The sequence below is a fragment of the Falco biarmicus genome, chromosome 6 (genome assembly GCF_023638135.1).
Source record: "Falco biarmicus isolate bFalBia1 chromosome 6, bFalBia1.pri, whole genome shotgun sequence".
NCBI classification, from domain to species: Eukaryota; Metazoa; Chordata; class Aves; order Falconiformes; family Falconidae; genus Falco; species Falco biarmicus.
In genome coordinates this window covers 81363190-81382743 of record NC_079293.1, presented here as the reverse complement: position 1 = coordinate 81382743, position 19554 = coordinate 81363190, and the positions used below count along the sequence as shown (strand labels likewise).

The 19554-nt window shown below is 40.4% G+C and overlaps 1 protein-coding gene across 1 annotated transcript in view; it reads left to right on the top strand.

The window, feature by feature from the left end:
- Positions 1-19554, top strand: part of PCNX2 (pecanex 2) — a 159744-nt gene that overhangs the window by 1029 nt on the left and 139161 nt on the right. The window contains exons 2-5 of the mRNA XM_056342869.1: positions 5273-5478; positions 8073-8187; positions 10462-10498; positions 11387-12676. Coding sequence (XP_056198844.1) covers positions 5273-5478; positions 8073-8187; positions 10462-10498; positions 11387-12676 — 1648 coding nt within the window. The remainder of the gene's footprint in view (positions 1-5272; positions 5479-8072; positions 8188-10461; positions 10499-11386; positions 12677-19554) is intronic.

Sequence of the window (19554 nt, the reverse complement as noted above, 5' to 3'; positions counted from 1 at the left end):
CATGAATCCCTCTGCAATCCCAGTGAAAGGCAAATCTTGTATTTTTAAAAACCAGTTGGTATACTGTATTTTGTGGCGTGGGCTGTAGTGGATTCCTATAAGCATGGCTTAACATGGAGTTAATGAACTGATTGATAAGGCCTGTTTCCTATGCAAAGCACCAAGAGTCTTACATTGTAGGATTTACTGTCAAAGTGGGTTTTGTGATTCAAAAGAAAAAAAAAAGTAAAGATTAATTTTTTTTTCAGTTGATGCATGCATCTAGAAGAATATTTATTTCCTTGTGGGAAACTTCTGTACTAATAGCATGGAAGAAGGCATGCAGGGTTGCACAAAATAGCACTGGATACAAAGGTTTTATACCACAGCTACAGTAAGAAAAGACATTATTTAACGGGAAGGGGAGAAAACCTAACTTATCTACTGAACTCTGTTTCTCTCTCAGGCTTCATCTTTGCCTATCTAGGTGGACTTGCTTTTTCTGCAGACTGGCCAACTTTATGATGAATCATCTGGTTAAATGTAGGACTTGTGTTATTGAGCTATATACTGCTATGGGAATGCTTCATCCTTGATAAGAATAATGCATTTATTATGCTGGCTGCTTGAGAGTAATGATGTCCTTAAGTATTTGTTTTCTTGCTTATAAGTAGTTGTGGTTTGTAAACTTTGTGCAAGACATGCATTCTTGCCACTCGGACACTCGAACCTGCTTTTTAACAGGAGGTTTTCTTTGGGCAGTTTTATTCAGTAATGTTTGGGGCGATATTTATGTTACACTTGACACCAATAGTTTTGGATTCAGCTAAAGCACTAAGTGACATTTCTTGAAATGGCAAAGTCAAAACAAGTCAGAGTGCTACTACTTAAAATTTTGCTTTGCTTGGGATGATATCTTAATCAGACTTTTATCAAAGACAGCCTCTCTGAAATGGTTTGATTTGAATGAAATGGCAAACCTCATCCAGCTGTTTTTAGATTTTTTCACACTGGCTCAGCAGAGACATGCTGACAGTAGTGTCGGGAAGCTTATAGTATCAAGTTGTGTCTGTCGTGTGGATCGAGGATTTCACTCTAGCTTTGTCAGCATAGCTTACTTTGGTACTAATGGTTCCTTTATTAGCTTCTCCACCTCTGAAAATGTAGATCTGTATTTCCATGTCTTCCTTTTCTTTCTCACTTATCCTGTGTAACAGTAAATATACAATTAAAAATATACATTGGATATTATTTGGAGCATTGCTGGTGTTAAAATCAACTTTCAAAATTCTCATGAGATCTCTTCTAACTTTTCCATTTCAACTCTCATAGTAGGTTAAGAATTAAAGTTACCTTATTCCACCAAAAAGTCCAGGGTTCCCAGGTGTTTTGTGTACAAAAATAGTGGCAATTGTTATGCAAAGTCACTGGGCTGAATTCAGCCCCAGTGAAACACCAGTGACACAGAGATGCAACCTTGGGAATGCTTGTACTATAGCTTATTTTACAAGCCACAAGGGAATGTGCATCCGCGTTTTGGTGGGTCCCCAGAGTGGCTTCTTGAGTGTTTCTTCTGCCTTGTGTTGGATAGAAAGCCCTTGAACTTACAGGGTTGTTAGTTCTTACGCATTAGAACTTCAAATTATGCTGTGATAGAAGTATGATGTGGCAGTATAAGGGTGTGGGCACATAAATTACTCAGAGGTAAACTGTAATAAAACTTGCAGTGTGTTAACTGCTTCCTGTCCCATTTGGCCACACTTAACCTCTCTGTAAAAGTAAGGATATACCTCCACAAAAGAGTGGTAAGCTACACTGTACTTACTGTATTTATTGTGTGGTAGGATGCACACTTACAACTGAATGTACACCTGGACTTTTGTTTGCTGCCTGTTTTCCTGTGTTTTATACTGTGCGATGGACAACTCCTTCTTCTTAATGCACCTAAATTAACATAAAAATATTTCTCTTTGGCTCTAATATTGTAATTCCCACTCATACCCCTGCAACCCTGAGGTAGTGGCTGGCTGCATGTTTTATTTAGTGGTTTCCTCATTTGTGTTCTGTAGCACCCAAGACAGTGAGGCCCAGGTGCAGCACTGTCTTGCTTTAGATGCATCAGGTGGGATACATCTGGGTCTAATTGACATTAGTAATTCAATCCAATTTATAAGGTGTGGTATTTTGTTCAGAGGTTACACACCTTTATATGAGGAGGTATGTACTTTAGTCACCTCTGCCTTTTTGCTAGTTGAATAACATTAGTAGACATGTGGAGAAGAATTTGGCCGTTCTCTGGACGGGTGGAAGCCCCAGCACACCAGCCTGTATTTCTGCCTGAGACCCCACACTGTTCTGGTGCAGGGTATAACAACGGAAGCTACTGGAAAACAAAAAGTACATTATGGTAGAGTTTTTAATTGGGCAAAAGGAAAGAAAGCTAGAGTTACAGCTTCTACAGAAACCTGTGGGATGTCATGAAACCTGCTTTCTAATGAATTTGTATTTGTGGATGGGTTGTTTTCTAGCTTCTAATAAGATGTCAGCACAATCAAAGCTTTTACTGTCATTCATTTTACTGTCATTCAGAAGGTCAGAGAGCTGCATGGGTTCCTCTCGTTAATGCAGGAGGGGTGCTGCTGTGACCTTGTCCCAGTGGGGTGTATTCTCTCAAAGTGAGTTGAAAGTAGCCAAAGAATTAAAAAGTTACTCAGCAGAGGGGATGGAGAGAGATGATGAATACACAGACACATGGTGTAATTATAAAACCTTGTTTCCATAGGAAACCAGGCTAATTATAACTATAGTGCATCAAAAGTGAATCTGTCATATAATTCTTTAGTGGTCTGTAACTTAATTCCTCCTTAGCTCAAGCAGATTTGATAGCTTTTGCCTGTCTGTGCCTGGGAACACCAACCACAGTCATATGACCTCGCACAAGAAGCCTGATTCAGAAAATCAATTGCTTTCCATTCTCAGCTTTATCTTTCGCTTAATTCCTGTTCATGTGGGCAGGGAACAAGCTGTTGGCTTGTACTAAGCTTGCCGTGAGATTCAGAATATTAAGGATGCACTGGCCGCCTTATAGATAGGCAGGCTTGGGATTGTGAGCATGCATGGCATGTATACAGGGGGAAGCACTGTGTAACTTGGGCAGATGGGCAGGGAGGTGACAGGCAGGCTCGGGCACAGCTCCGGTAGGTCTGGTCACAAGGCAGGGATGAGGACATCCAGCACTCAGCACTTGCTAAAACTGGCCCTCTTTTTCCACTTAGAAATCTAGGAGCTTCCTTTGATTCTTTCTTGTAGCGTGCTCTGTGCGCATAGACTGCACTAGTGGAAGTCTATTTTTGTTGTGTCCTCTTGACATTATTCATGTAATATTTATTAAGGTTTATGAACATCACTCCTGGAGCACTTTTCTAGTGACTCATTCTGACTTGCTATTTCATAAGTGGTCAGCCTGTGCTTTTTAGTTTATAGTTGAAGAGATTCCTTGCGAAGTGGACAAATCTTTTATTAAACAAATCATTACAGATAATTTGCTATCATTCTTTGTGAAACCAAACTATTTTTAACTTGTATTTTGCAAATAAATTAGTCATAAACCACAAATTCTTCAGCCTCATCCATCAAACCTTATACCCGGGGAGCGTGGCCTTGCAAACTGATCCTGCGTCTGGCCCGGATTTGCTAAAAACCTGAAGGGTATGCTTAGTGTCAATATATACATGGTATTACAAAGTACTTTTAACAGACTAAGCCTCAACTTGTAGAAAGTACTGTCTTTCTTGTCAGGGACCATTAGTAAGTAGTACCTACATGATAAATAGCTTCTCCACTTTTGTGCAAGAGATTCTTTGTGTATGAATCAGAATAGTCATAAAAAAGGATTTGCCTGAAAATTTTCACATGTACATCTTGAAGGTATGAAGTCTCACTAAGCCAAAAGCAGCAGCAGAATAGCAACCCACTGGCTTGTAATAAACACAGAAATGATTCAACATGTTCATTTCAACTCCAAGATAAATGCAGTGACTTGTTTTAGAGATGAAGCAAGCATGCTGTGTTCCTCTCCCTTCACCTGTGTGGTCAATGTCGTTTATTTATGAATTTGAAAAGAATTCTGATCTTTCATATCCAAATGTAAAAGACTTGGCCTGCAGTGCTGATACTTAAAATGATAGCTTTAGGGCCAAAGTAAAGACCGTTCTTAAAAATAAATTTCGGTAGGCTTTTAGCAAATCCTGAGCATTCACAATCTTCCTGGTTTTTTGTTTGTTTGTTTGGGATTTTTTTGTTTTGTTTTTTTTTTTGTTCGCTGCTACAAATTGTGCAGCTACAACAATGCTCTGTTTAAAAAAACCAAAAAAACTGGGAAGAGGTTAAACTCACTGGGAGACTGGAACTGGGTGACAATACATAAGGGTGTTCCATGACTATAATGGTAAAAGCTTTGTACCTTCAATTATAACTGCAAGTGTCTATCACTATGATTTGCCCTTTACTGTAAGGAAGTATTTACATATTAAAATGTTGTTAGTATGTTATGTCTGTGGAAGAACTTTACAGACTATAGTTGAACTGTAATTAATTTTAATGACTAAGAAATACGGTGCTTGTCACAGATCAGCAAACACATCACAAACAGCTGCAAATTAACAATTATGAACTTCAGAAAAAGAACTCAAAGATGCTGCCTCTCCAAATGCATTTTAGTCATTTGCTTTGACTAGTCCTGATTAATTATTTAAAATTCTTCAGCGGTAAAGATACTTGGGAACATGTGAAGTATTAGAAAAAGGAGATCAAACTACAGGATTTTACTGTTAAATTGTAACTGAGAAGCAGAGTAAGATGACAGAATATTTCAGAAGGGGTTTCCTGTTTGTGGATAACTAATGTTTCATTTTGTGTCTGTATTTTTGTAAGTTCATAGTTTAGGAAAGGCTGCAGCTACATTATCCTGGGAATGCAGTATTTGAAGAGGGTTTATGAAGTTTGTCAACTGGGAGATTTTACTGATTTTGTTAAAAAATAAATAATATCCACAGCTAATCAAAAGAAGAATAAATCTTGTAAAATGGTTTGAAATTTGAAGGAATGCTTAGACCTTTTTTGTGAGCAGAACTCAAGTATACTGGATGAAATATTACTTGTGGTTATAAAACTCAGTAGAGGTACAAATAATAGACAGTAAGGAATAAAGAGTTTGAACATTACTTTAAAGATTTTAGTAGTTTCTTCTCAAAATAAACTGTTATGATTATGTCTTTATTATTTCCTTCTGTAGGCTTTTCCAGCAAATGCAGTTACAGTTTTTGTGTACTGCAGCTCGGTGACAGTGTTCTTCACAGTAATAAAGGTGATCAGTTACCGCCTGCACCTTATGTTTGATAAAGGAGAAGTAATTCAACAAAAGCTCTCAAGAAAAAATGGAAGACAATGTAAAGATACAGAGGTTCCAAAAGGAAACACGGTTCAGCCCTCAAATCATAGGTAAGGTTTTCATTGCACATTGCTGGTATGTTCTGTAAATGGATGAGTTTGCACCATGGTCCTACATAGCAGAAACCCCTTACAGTTAGTTGTGTGAGGAATTACACTTTTAAAAAACTGCCTAGTGCTTTTCTTTTTGGTGGCTGCAACATGCTTGTGGTGGAGCAGGCAGAGCTGCACCTGAGTCAGAGGTCAGGGGAGTAGCTGGGCACAGTGAAGGCAGCAGGGAGAGACCAGTCTGGGAGGTGCTACAAGGTCCTGGAGAAAACCTGGGAGAAGTTTTCTGGGGAAGCCGTACGTGTTTGCTATTTCCTTTTCCTGCTGTGCTTACCTGCTGGAAAGAGGAAAGGAAGTGGTATGTACCCGATGCTGAAGAAAATGCTATAATATCACAGTTTTGAAACCTGAGTTCATGTTGTCTCTATGTGTTTGTAGTAAGCTCCTTCTCAATCCAGCCTAGATGTGCAAGTTGCTTTTCCCCCTTATGTTTTATTGTGACTGCCTATGATGCTTCTGTGGTCCTATTCATGAGGAAAGCTGGAACCGCTTGTATTTCTCAGGGTTTTTTGGTAGGTATTTACAGCCTCCCTACTGAGGAACCAAGTGCTATGTCTCTGCTGCAAATAAACAGTCAAAGTCAATAAGGCTGCTTCCAGGTTGAGCTGCTGTTAGAAGTAAAAATAGTAGTGGGATAAAGACTAGTACTGACATTTTCCAGATTTATGTAATAGGTAGAATATTCCACTGTACACTTTTTGGAATAAATGGAGACCTCTCTTGCTGGTTTTTCAAGATTAAGTCATACAACAAATGAAGCTGGCAAGCAGCTTCCAGTGTTCCCAAGCGTTATGACGGATGTGAAAAATGCTGAAATAAGGTATATCCAATAGTGATGGCTGCACAAAAATGTCCAAACAAAGTTTTAACTTTGTAGGTTTGTTACGGCTACCAGTCAAGCTTCAACAGAGAGCTCTGCATAAAAGAAGTTGGGGTATTTTTCGGTGCATTTGCAGTAGCTGCTGCTAGCTCTGTGCAAGCTAAGTAGTGTCAAGATCATTTGTGTACCTCTATCCTACTGGTCTTCTGTGCCTTTGCACATGCACATTTGTGCTATGCTCCTGGCAGTGAGATTGCTGGGAGTGTCAAGGTTTGCTCGTGTTGAGGCTTTTCTGAGAAATGCGTCTTATGTGTATCACTGACCATACAAGGTTTTAATTTTAGGTTGGGTGATGCCTTTCAGGCTCTTTCTCATTAGTTTTCACCAGCCCACAAAGCTACTTCCTGTTTACAGATGTCTGATACAGTTATTTAAGAGGTTCATCAGTTGTTCTAGCCTGGCTTATTTAAACAGAACCTCATTGTCTTCCTGTTCACTGGCTGATGAAATGACTGCAAACTTTCATTATTCTGCCTTTGTTCTGGCTAAGAAGTAGAGGTAGATTCACTTAAAACTTGCATGTTAAATGACATAACTGTGCCTTGTAGGAGGTCCTAGGCACCACAGTCCATTATTTAGGACTTGATCAGAAAATAAAGAACTTAGTATTTTGACAAGATGGATGACAGAAGTTTTTAAACAGGCCCTGGTAGCTGATGGGCTCGTTGAGCAAGTTTTTGAAGCCAGCTAACTACAAAAAAATCGATGGAAAAGTGACTGAGACCCTGAGGTAAATAACTTTATAGCTTGTATACAGCTCTAGTGTTTTAAAAATAAGGCTTTTGGAGGAAAAACCCCCAAACCTCACAAACAAACAAGCCCAAACCCGTACTTTTTGTCATTTCACTATAGTTTTGTTTTTGTGGTTTTTTTTTTAACTGAACTTTTGTTGTGCTAAACCAACACATGTTCTCACTCATTAGTAAACCTTGTGTGAAAATACTTGCTTATATCCATGGAAAAGCCGGTAGAAAATAGGTGCATAAAGAGTTGGTGGATAGTTGGATGCATCTACAAAGGAAGTGATCAAGAAGTTGTCTTATAGCATGTGTAATTAATAGTGGATGTATGTTTGCCTTGGCTAAAACAAAAAGAACAACTGTTATTTTGTAGTCTAGTGATTATATTAATACACATTATGTGTTGCATTTTAAACAGTTGTTTGATGAGACGTTTGTAAATAAACAGGCAGTTAGATAAGCAATATGTACAGAAAGAGGTAAAAAGCAAAAGTTGTGAAAGGAGCAGCATTTGACTGTTATGTCTAATGAGGAGCCCCCAACATCCTTTTGTGCCAATAAATCAGTGTGTGTGTCAGGCAGACTAAATGACGTTACGTACACATAGGAAGTTTGAAGATATGTCATATTTCTTATAGCAATGCTCTACTTGAAAAGACACCAGTACCATTTCATACCGAGGGATTTTTATTTATTTATTCAGCAAGTTGTCTTGGTGAGGAAGAAGCTACAAATAGGGGTTATTACAGTATTTTTCAGCCCTCTGCCTTCAGCACTGCAGAGGAAAAACTTGCTGTCATTTCATTGTGGTGTGCTACTTCTTCCTATTCTGTTTATTATTCCTCAGCTTCCCAAAACTCACTGTGATCCTCTGTGGTAAGAAGCATTGCTTTATTTTTCATTTGCTTCCTTTTCAGCAATAACACTGGGGACAATGGTGTCAACACTGAGTCCAACCAAGATGACTCTACCCAAACAATTAATGACAGTTCAAGGGTACAGGCTCTGCACTTGCAGAACTCACCAGAAATGGTTAGTATGTGGTTTTCTGTAGTAGTGTCTTCTGTTTGTGCGGTCCAACCACACAGGGTTTTGTATTGCCAGGTGCTGATCACTTGAAGCACAGGTCTGCCCTGGGGAGGAAGGGTCAGTTCCATGGATCTACTAGGTATACCAATGTTATCAGTCAGCCTTGTCCTAAAGGTTTGGGTTGCAAAGCTGAAACTAGTGTACATAATTCTGCACTTCTAAGGAGTGGGTCTGTCTGCTCTATAGATACCAAATGGCTTTTTTAAATCTCGCCAAGAGCAACTGGTTTTTGTGGCTGCTTTGAAAGAAGGAAGAGGCTAGTGCAATCATGCAATCAGAGCAGCCTGTCATTGCCACAGAAGGGGATCTGCTACTGGAGCATTAATAATATGGTTTTGCATAACTAGACTTATGCTTATAAAGTGAACCCAACACATCTTGAGTATTTGAACAAAGCATAAAAAACATTTACATCTAGGAAATGCCTACATGAGCTTAAAAATACGTGTGTGTGCTGTGCCAATGGCCATGCTTTCTAAATCAATAGCATATGAAGTGATGAAGGGGATGTATGTAGATGTTATTAATGAAAAAAAAAAAAGGAAACACCCATGAGAAGATTGAAGAGTTAAGTATTTAAAAAAATTAAGAAACAGAATAATGCTGTCTGTTATCTTAAGCTACTCCCCATGTATACTGTGATAAAATCTTTAATTATGTGATCCCATGCTATTTTTTCTACAGGACTCCTGCCTCAGTCAGTGCAGAGGATGGTTAGTGATCTTTGAATAAGTAGCTATTTGATACTTCATTGTGTCTTCATATCCCTCCACTCCCACCCTGTGTCCCTATTTATTGCAAACTATTCAAATCCTGGTCCAAATTGGAACAATTTCCTCATTTCCTGGAGTGTTTTTACCTTTTCGTAGCATCTGTATGATTCACAGACATTAATAGTTTTCTTTTATGAGGTAAAATATTTTTCACTTTGTTTCTGTCCTAGCCCCCAGTATTCTGGTATTTGTCCATTCTGCAAAGCCATTTCTTCTTGGGATCTTGTCCAAGTCTCCTGTTTGTGAACATCTGGGTCGGGTCTTGTCAAACTTAGTTTCCTGTTCCTTCTGCCAGGATACCACCGTGAAATTTTAGGAGATAATAATTATTTTCCTTCTGGTTTTGGTGCCTGTTGGACAGAAGAGTGCCACGTTAATTTTTCCCCAAACTTTTTTTTTTCTAGTTTTGTATTTAGGCTGTTGAATTTAGGCTCCTGAAGTATTCTTCTGGAGTATTGTGTTTAGTTTTGAGCTCCTCAGACATTGACCTGCTTATGAGAATCCAGCAGAGGCTACCGAGGTGGTTGAGGAATGAGGTATGTGATGTATGAGGACAGGCAGATGGGATGTGTTAGCCTTTGTAAGGCTAAAAAAACCTCCTTTTGTAAGACTAGAGGAACTACTTACTCCTGTCTTCAGCTTCCTAAAGCTTCCTCTTTTCTCAGAAGTACCCACTGACAGGATAAGAGACAGTGGCTGCAACTTGCAGGCATTAAAAGCTACAATTAGATCAATTAGATATAAGGGTTTTTTGTGTGTTTGGTTGGGGTTTTTTTCCCTTACCAAGAGGGTGGTCAAATACTGGAAGAGATTGTCTGGAGAGGTTGTGAAATCTCCATCTTTGGAGATATTCAGAGCTCTGCTGAACATGGCCCTGAGCAACCTGCTCAAACTGTACCTGCTTTGAGTGTGTGTGTATGGCAGAGGGGATTTGGACTAAATGACCTCCAAAGCTTCCTTGCAAACTAAATAAATCTATGATATAATGGCTCTGTCCTCTAGTTTTCCATTGAGAAATTGTAACCAAGTACTGGAGACCAAACATTTCATTTTAGTGCTTTGGAAACATGTAGCTGGAAAACTGGAACAGACAAAAACACATTCTATTCCTTAATGATTAAAAAAAAATAATTATCTGGATTAGGCCCTGCAAAATGTGTTTTTTTTTTTTTTTAAATCTTACTGTGGGGTTTCTTTTTTCCCCTCCCCAGACATCACACACAATTGCAATGATGCAATTTGGAGCATGACTGTTCTATAACCATCTCCCCCACCCACCCCTTGCATTTTGTGCAAGGTACATGTCCAAATTTCAGTGATGTTAAGCAACTTGCCAATGCTGTAATTAACCTTTAATTAGATAGATGTTACATTGATAGATGTTTTTTCCAACAGAATTTAATAAATGCCCATGCTAATTTTGTCTGTTTCTTTTTATTTTTAGGAGCTGCCAACACGGGAAACTATTGAAGATCTCAGAGGTATCTTGACCTTATAAATCCCTTTAAACCTTTGTTTAGTCATTGCTTGACACAAAAATAAAAATGGCACAGAGGACCCCATGGCAGGTTCTGTTGTGCCTCATGTTAGGAGCGGAATGGAAAAGAATTCCCTAGAGATTTTATTCTCTTGAGCTAACAGACTAAGCTTTCTTAGCTGTAAGCCAAACTGTTTGGGATGTGGCATTTTGGTGAGTGTGCAAGTAGCTCTTCCCATTTTGACATGGGTAGGTGAGGGAGCCTTCCCCCCACGTTCTTGAGCAGCTCTGTGCCTCTGAAGCATTAAACCAGGAAGTTGGTGCTCAGATCACATCTTAAAGCTCTTGAATATCTTCTGACTGTAGACTCCTGTTTCGATTGTTGACCTTTAGCTCTGCAGTGTATACTGCAGCATGCTTTGCTTTCTGTACAGTTCCAGTGCTTGAGGTGTCTCAATATATTTTAGTTTATCTCCTTTTTTGTTAAGGTCGATCACCTTATCCCATGGAACTATTTAGGAATTACACAAAGTGATATAACAAACTTCTGCTGCACTGGCTTTTTTTTTTTTTTTCATCTCTCCCTAAGGGAGGATAATTCTGTAAAACATTTTAGTTTGGATATTAGTTGTTTCTTTAGCTATTTTGATAATTTAAAATAAATAGACATGCTGCTACACGTATCCTGACCTGGAAGGATTCCAGCTTGCTTTTATAGTATTTCAGATGTAGCTAACAAAAAAGATCCTTGCTTAGGAACTGTTTTAATCAGCTACATCATCTGAGCTTCTTTTGTTTTGCTCTGGATCAGATTTTGCTTGCTAAAGATCATTCTTGAATAATGCAAAGTGTTCATGTTTGTGAGACCTAACTCCCATGTGTTTTTTATTAGGTGTTATGGTATTAGAAGACCAGGCTGCACCACCAGTTTCATCTACCTCACCCTGTATCAAAGAAGAGATATTACCTGTTTCTACAGCCTCCGCTTCAGGTGCCACCACATCAGCAATAGTGACAAAACCAGCTGCTATGGAAACATTTTCTGGTAATGGAATAAATGAAAAAGGAGGAAACGGACAGCCGTTTGGACAGCATGGATCCCAAGATATTCTTGCGGACAGAGATGTAGCTAAAAACTTCTCCAATATTTCTTCATCACAGGGTGATGTTCTAAGGACTGGAGTTTCTTCAGAGCCATGGGACAGTGAAAATTCAGTTATTTCAGACCATTTGAGTAACCCTAAAAGCTACAAAAGAGAGAAATTGCCTGATGGATCACCACAGATAGGCTTTACCAGTAACTGTCCACAGTGCAATGCCATTGCAACCAAAGATTCCAAGCACATGGAAGGTTCTTGCAACATTGGTAATACCCATGAGGACCTGGACTGCTCAGACAGTGAGACTGCTGTTGCAGTTGTGGACAACTCTCTTCCTGGAGACCAGCTATGTGAGCCCATTAAAATTGTCATCACAATGAGTACTACACCAAACACCACCCTCAGTGACCTAGCGGGTTCTGTCCACCTAAAGGCTCCGGGAACTGAGGGAGTGAGCTCAGCCCACGAGTCTGGTATAGTTACAGCAGGCTGGCCAAGTCAGCAAACTAACGAACAGCTCAGAATCCCTGTTATCACTTTTGACCTGTCCGATGACAGTAAAGGTAAGGCTTTCCCAGAAGTCAGTGAAAGTGAAAGAACTCCAGAAATTTTAAAGGCAGAGCTGTCATCCAATCAATGCTCTGGCTATGAATCGGGTGATGCAGTAAAAGAGCACAGCAACCCAGCAAATACTCCTTTAGAAACTAACACTTGTTCAGATCCAAATCAGGACAATGCTTCTGAAAATGTCCAGACTGTGGATTTAACTTCTAAGGAAGACCTGCAGAACCTAGACCCGCAGTCCTGTAGAACTGCTCATGAAAAGAGGCACATGCGGGTGCTGAGTGTAGACAGTGGGACAGATGTGCTTTTAAGTAAGAATTTCGTGGAGGTATCTGACAAAGAAAAGATCTTACCAACTTCTAAATCGGATCTAGAAGCTAAAGAAGGTCAGGTGCCCAACGAATCTAACTTTCTAGAGTTTGTCTCCCTCCTGGAATCCATTAATACCTCAAAGGTGAAGTCATCAAATCAGTCCACTGTCAAAATGGAGACAACAAAGGAAAATGGGATTGTTGGAGGTATAATGCATGGTTTGCAACTCTTTTGAATTAAAGAAGTTGTGACTAAGTTACATTATTTATAGCAGCTTAGCCTGAGATCTGCAGTAGGGCAAATTCCTAGAGGAAAACTGGTTTTGCTAATAGGGCCAGTGAAGGGCTGCGCTTGGTGGGACAAGGTGATTCAGTGAAAGTGTGATAGTGTCAGCTGCAGTTCTTTGAATATTTTTATTTTCTTAAAGATATTATTTTGGGAAAATAACGCTAATGTCAGGAAGCGTCTGGTACGTATCTAGTATTCAGTACTAGAGTAGCATGCATGTGGCAGGCCTGGATTGTTCGAGTACCACAAATATGTATAGCTATAGCGTTACACCTGCTTTTGCCCATCTTACCAGGTGCAGGTTGAAGAGTTGTCTGTGTGTGTGCCCGTAAGTATATAGAAATTGTCATTGGAATTGTCATTGGTGATGGTTCAACTTTTAGCACATTCACTCATATTCCTGAACTTCCTGCACAGTTGTGGGTTGGTTTATAATTAAAAAAAAAGAAAAAATAATAATGGGTTTGTTCTCAATAGGTAAGAGTTTTGATTTATAGTGCTTAAAACTAAAATATTTGGGTTTTAAGGAGGAAAGTTTGGTGGTGGTTTTCAATGAAAGCCCCCGTTATTTTAATGAAAAATGGTATTTTCCCATGCAAGTTTCCATTTAATCAAAACGGCTTTTACTTAAAAAAATCTCAATCAGCTAGTTTTAAAACCTATATGCAATCCAATTTATAGCTCTTACATAGAAATACCTGGTTTTAATCAGCATTCTCATTGCTGTCACCTAACTCGATGACCGCTTTCTGTTAGGAAGAAATATTGGAAATATTGTTTGTAGTGCCTTTAGCAGCTCTCTAGGCAAAACTAGCAGGACTGTTTCATGAGGATGCAAGGCACAGTGCAGTTGCCAGGTGATGGGTGCAATCGGTTTAGATGGCCTGGGCCAAAGTGAAATAAGACAACCCATATCTTCCCCTTCTCCAAAATGTTTGGTTTACCTTCGATCCTATAGTAAGCTGTTCTAAGACAGCCTAAGAGGATGCAGTTTCGATACCTATTTTGCGTGAATGGTAAGAAAATTAATGGTGCTCAGCAGAACAGCTTGGCACTTCTGTTTTACAATGGTATGCCTGTCCATAGACAGACTCTAGGGAGTCTCTGCTCCCCCAGTTCTTTCCTGCAAGAACCTTCCATTACATGAAAAATGCACAGCTGATTTCAAAGTTTGTCAGCTTTTTGAAAAACAAATGTGAAATTTGTACTTTCACCTTGTTAAAAAAAAAATAATTCTTCGCAATGTGTCATTTTGCTGTAGATTCCATTTACCTTTCACTTTGCCTTTCCTAAGTCATTCCTCTTATCTGTCCTGTCCAATGCATTAGAACCTTATCTCATTCCATCTTTTGTTTGTGTCTGTTTTTTCTTTCATTTTATAGTTGCTCCTTCTAGGCTTGCTGCCTCTCTTCTGGTCTGTCTTACCCATCTCTCCTGCCTTCTCAGACTGTTCTGAAGAGCAGTTTCTGTCGTGCTCAGTCGGGTTTATCAGCCTGCCTGGCTGGCTCCACACTGTGCTCTGTGGCTGCCTGAGACAAGTGCTGAACAAGCCTTGCTTTTGACCAGAGCCTGCTCAGCTGAGCCCAGAGAGCCCTGCTAGGTCCCCGGGGTGCGGGGTCACCTCCCAGTGCAACAGCATGCAGCAGTACCAGGGTCACAGCAAGCAGATTGCGATTTTTTGCTACTCCTTGACCGTTAAAAGGAGTATTTACGAAATAATTTGACTCCTGTGTGATGTGACTTAGCTGGAAAAGAGAAATGATAAAAATTTTGGAGGTAAGCTTAAATAAAGGGAGGAGCGCTGGTAATCTAGAAAGGGCTTTCAGGCAAGTACCCTCAGATAATGTGAATGGGGAAGATTGAAGATTGCTACATAAAAGAAAGCAATGGGTGATTAGAATAAATCAGACTGAGATTCCACAGTGACCCCCCCCCCCCAAAAAAAAAGCCCCAAAACTTTATTAATGTGTATGTAGTTATTATGCTTTAGATCTGGCAAATGACATTTTTCTTATTGGAATGCAAGATCCTGAGGAAACAGAAGGATTCTACTGTTCCTTCAAACCAAGCTGTTACTTAAAGCGACCTGGACTGAATTGCCTAGTTTTCTGAAGTCCATACATTTGTGAGACGGTGAAGGTGAGCTGCAAACGTGTATAATTAAGCATCCCTGCTTGTCTCCAGCATGGGCCCGGCAAGTGTCACCCTAGGAAAGGAGCAAGGCTGGCAGGAGGGGTGTCCTGCAGGAGCTGTGATGGTGGCTGTGGCTCCTGTTGCTGTGAGATATCTCCTGCACCTCAGACCAGTGCTGTGGGAAAAAGGAGATTCAATCTGAACTCTTTAAACTGGGGAGAGGTAGTTCAAAGGCAGTTGTTCTCAAGAGCAAGTAGGCTTTGTTTTCCAGCCTAGTCAGAACGTGCTGTTTGCTAAAATAAATTACTGTCATTACTGGCAGCTTCCCCACAGTAAGGCTGGATTTTAGGAATGAGAAAGCCTCTAATTTGTTTACAGCCTTGCAATTACAAATAAGCTCTAACAAAATAGCATCTTAGAACAGATCTGAATAAACATTATTCCCACATTAAAGTGGTTCAAAAAAAAAAAAGCGTGTGGGGGGAATACAGAGCAAGTCAAGCTATGCAGCAGTTGTTTTGAGGGAGGTTGGTTGTGTTTGTTTTTTGTTCTTTTAACCTTGCAAACCGCCTAATTGGCAAAAGCTAATAATAGATGCCTGGTCCGAATGAAATGCACCCCACAAAGGTGTTTATTAGGCAATGTGAGAAACTTGGCAAATTCCTGGAAAGCTGAATATTCAGAGCTGTGTGTAAGAAAGCTGACACTTTGCATAATTTGGAGAAGGCAGGGAAATGTGCTCATCAGAGCAGTCTTGCGAGTGAGTGAATGTCATGGATGGGTCTTTGTTATAGGTGCTCCCTCACAGAACTTGTGAATTCTGTGGAAACAGAAGAGATATCATCCTGACCATGTAAGCCTTTGCCAGTAGACAGCTCAGTAAAATGCAGTACAAGAAAATTAAAGCCTTGCTTTACGCTACCAAGGATGCCAGATTTAATGTGTTAAAACACAGGATGTAAAAAAAACTGTCTAAGAGCTGTTCTGTTGCCACCACACCTCTTCTAGATCGTGAGAAAGTACCACTGACACTTGCTAAAAATGACTTTCAGGCCAGTGTCCTTTCAGTTTTGAATCAAGCTTGCACCACCCACGTAATGAAGGCCTGTTGAAGGGCAGCTGCAGATTTTCCTCAGTCTTGGAGAAGCTTGAGGGAAATCGGGTTTATTGGCTGCTTTGGGTCCCTCTGACGTGTCTGGAGCTGGGCATCAGACTTATGCAGAGCAAAAACTCATGTATGTCCCCTCTGGCACAGCTGGCTTGTAATCTAGGACAGGCATTGTTACTAGCTGGGGACCAAAGCCTGCCATGGGGGAGGTGGGGACTGGCGCGCTAGAACCTAAACCAGGGCTGTGTGGCCTGAATTTAGATGTTTTGCAGACTCTTTTTAGAAAAGGTACTCATCATTCTGGGCAGTGCACAGACCACAACCTCAAGTGAGTTGTTCTGGATCCCAAGCAATTACCCTTCTCCTATAAAAAACTGGTGTGCTTCTGTGAATAATTTTAGACTCTTCATTTTTTTTTTTTTCCCCTGCATGTGAGAAAGAGGGGTATCACCTGCCATATAATTATGGGGAAGAGGGATCTTGTGCATTGAATCACCAGCCCAAATGACAGCCACGGTGTGAGGTAACAGCAGGGGAGTTTGCCAGCAGGCAGGTGGCACCTGGGGCACAGAGCCCTGCCAGGAGCTGGCTCTTCTCTGGGAGCAGCCGTGTGCCATCCCTGACTCTCACGCCACAGGGGGAACCACGTGGCATTTCATGCCCTCTTTGGATGAGGAGGAAATCTGGTGCAGAGCTTGGTGCTGTAAATCTGATACCTGATGTGTTAAGGCTTGACGGGTTGAGATTTTAAAATTTCAGTCTTTAATCAAAGAGGTAAATACCATGTTTGATGACAAGACTGATACCTGTAGAGAAACTGCGAGGTTATTTGAGAGGGCTGTGTTCTGTCGTAATTGTTAGGTATAATGATGAGACTATTTATGTGAGACCTCAAAACCTTGATTTTATTCCCAGCTGTGCTGCGGGCCCAGGAGATTGTTTTGAGCAAGTCACTTAAGTCTCTCGGTCCTGTAACAGGTACAGTGAGTGTTGCTAGTTTTTCCCATCACTTCAGGATTAATGTGGTAATCCCGATAAAGGGATAATCCCATGCACTTCTTCAGTGCCCATACTGAACTTTAATAGCAACTCTTGGGCTGTGTCAGGTTCCCTGGGCACTCCTGTTGTTTGGCAGGTGACCAGCTTTTACGTTAGATTTTTCCTTTAATGTAGTGGCATAATAGGCAAATTTGGCTTGAGAATAAAGTACATAAACTAGATGTTTCTGCTAAAGCAGTCAGTGAAGAAAGGGTTGGGAATGTCCTTAGGGTATATTCGCCAGAGATAGGAATGGGACAGTTCACAACTCGTAGAGCTTTTGTTTCGTGCTGGTATTAACAAGAGCAGATATATAGAGCCATTTGAAATCAATTATCTCTGCGGCCAGATGGGCAGCAAAAATATTTTAAAGTGAAAATTTCTATTTTAGAGCATAGTGTGGTGGAAGGAAGTAGATTCTGTAGCAGAGCAATTAATGAACAGAAGAGACTCAAGCTTAATTAGCTTAATTCTGCCTGACCAGATTTCAAACCAGATGGCATTTGAAATTATGACAACAGTGGCATTTCAGCTTACAGGGGTGAGTTGTGGAGATTGGGATAGGGATATACAAGTAAAACGTGGGAAAACATCTGGGAGACTCTGGAGAGAGGGCACGAAATAGTAAAATTATTCTGGAGAAAAGTTCCAGAGCAATGAAATTTCATTCTAATTACCTAATTATAAGGCAGCTTTAAAGCTGAGATACACTGACAGTTGGTTATCACAATTACTGTACGTACAAAGGCTGCTCCATTTCAGCTGTAAACTGTTTTCAGCCACCTCCCAGTGTGGACCAAAGGCTTGTCTACAAAGAGGATGTGGGATACCTAAAATCTGCTCCGCAGGTGAAAAAGTTATATGGGAAAGGACATTTTGGTAGCGTAACTACATTTAAATTAGGAACTCATTTGTCAGCATTTGGATGTTATATTTTAAAGTAATGTTGCTATGCTGTTACAACTCTGTAGTGCAGATAAAAACATTTACAGGCAGTATCTTATACCCATATGGACATAGAAGAAATGATTATCCTGATCAGGATTACTAAAGGTCGTATCTTGTGCACAACCAAAGCACAGAAGTGGTGTACAGATCAAAACTTGGCTATTTGTGCAGGACACTTCTGAATCACCCTTCCCCAAGCCTGACTGGGCCTGAATCCTGATACTTAACGCCTCACGTATGAATCATGTGGCATATAATTTCCGGATAAATTACAAAGTTACTTGCAGAGCCCGGGTCTGAGTTTGGGGCTTCTGTGAGCCCGGCCACGGATGTACACCGCAGAGGTGTGGAGCAGTGCCTTGGGGTAGATGGCTCTAGCAGGAGGTCACAGGGAGGGTGCAGGTACACTGCCATGTTGGGCTTTTTACTCTTTTGCTCTTGGAGAGGGTTTTTCCTAGTAACTCGAGCTTTGCCAGCACAATTTCCATGCAAGGAGCGTTTGGTGACGCAGAGCTGATTACGTACTCTGGCAGAACACTCCTAGTCTAGACACCTCTATCTCCATGTAAATACTGAAGGTGTAAGTCATTCAGAAGAAAATTAGTAATAATCATGAAAACCAGTGACAAGCCCATCTTGGTCCACCTTTCTAGTGCTGGAAGTACTCAGCACCATGGCGTTGTCTGATTGGCATATAAAGCCTGTAAGAAGCAGTATGTTTATGTTTTTATTATTATGACTCTTTACCACTGCAGGATGTCTGCAAGGCTTGTGGTTTGGAATGGAAAAGAGAGGCATTTTCTAAAACCACTAGATAATCAAATTAAAAAATCTTTTTAATTGTTCCAGCCCTAGAGCTAGTTTTGGGCAATATGGGACCAATTAGATTATTAAAACCACAGTTTCTGATCTCTATCAATTATTCTTATAGCTTGAACAGCCCAAGCCTTTAGGAAGGTGCTTTTGATTAGGTGTCTGTGGCTCCGTCGCCTCCCTCAGGTACAGTTACATCATTAAGGGGATGCTTCAGTATTGCCACGGTTAAATAAGGCACGATTTCTGCTTAAAATGGAGTTTAAAACTTTAATTAGGAAAGGAAAAAAGGCCCACTCCCCTCTCCACTGCTTTATTTTTTTTTTCCTGAGTAGAGATAAGTAGATCTGGAAAACCTATTGAATTTTGTCTCCATGCACAACAGTTACAAAAGATTTCCCTAAACCAAACTTATGCTCATTCTATTTATTGCACAAGAAGTCAAGATCATTAGACATCATCTGCTACAGGCTCAGAACGTCGGCAGTGTTGTAGTGAGATTGTTTTTTTTTTTCTTCCTTGTGGAAGCTGAAGGAAGTTCCAAGTGAGAATTACATGGTGTCTTTATCTCTACTGCCCATTCCCACACGCTTCTGGTACCCCAATTCTGGCTGTTGAGTGTCTGGGGATCTAGTGAGACTCTTCAGGCTTGGTACTGCTTGTTGTGCTTCACATTAAGGGCTGAGACCTGCTGGGACAAGATGTGGTGGTACAATTAAAGTTGTTCCTCTGCTTCTGGATCCCACATCCCGTCCC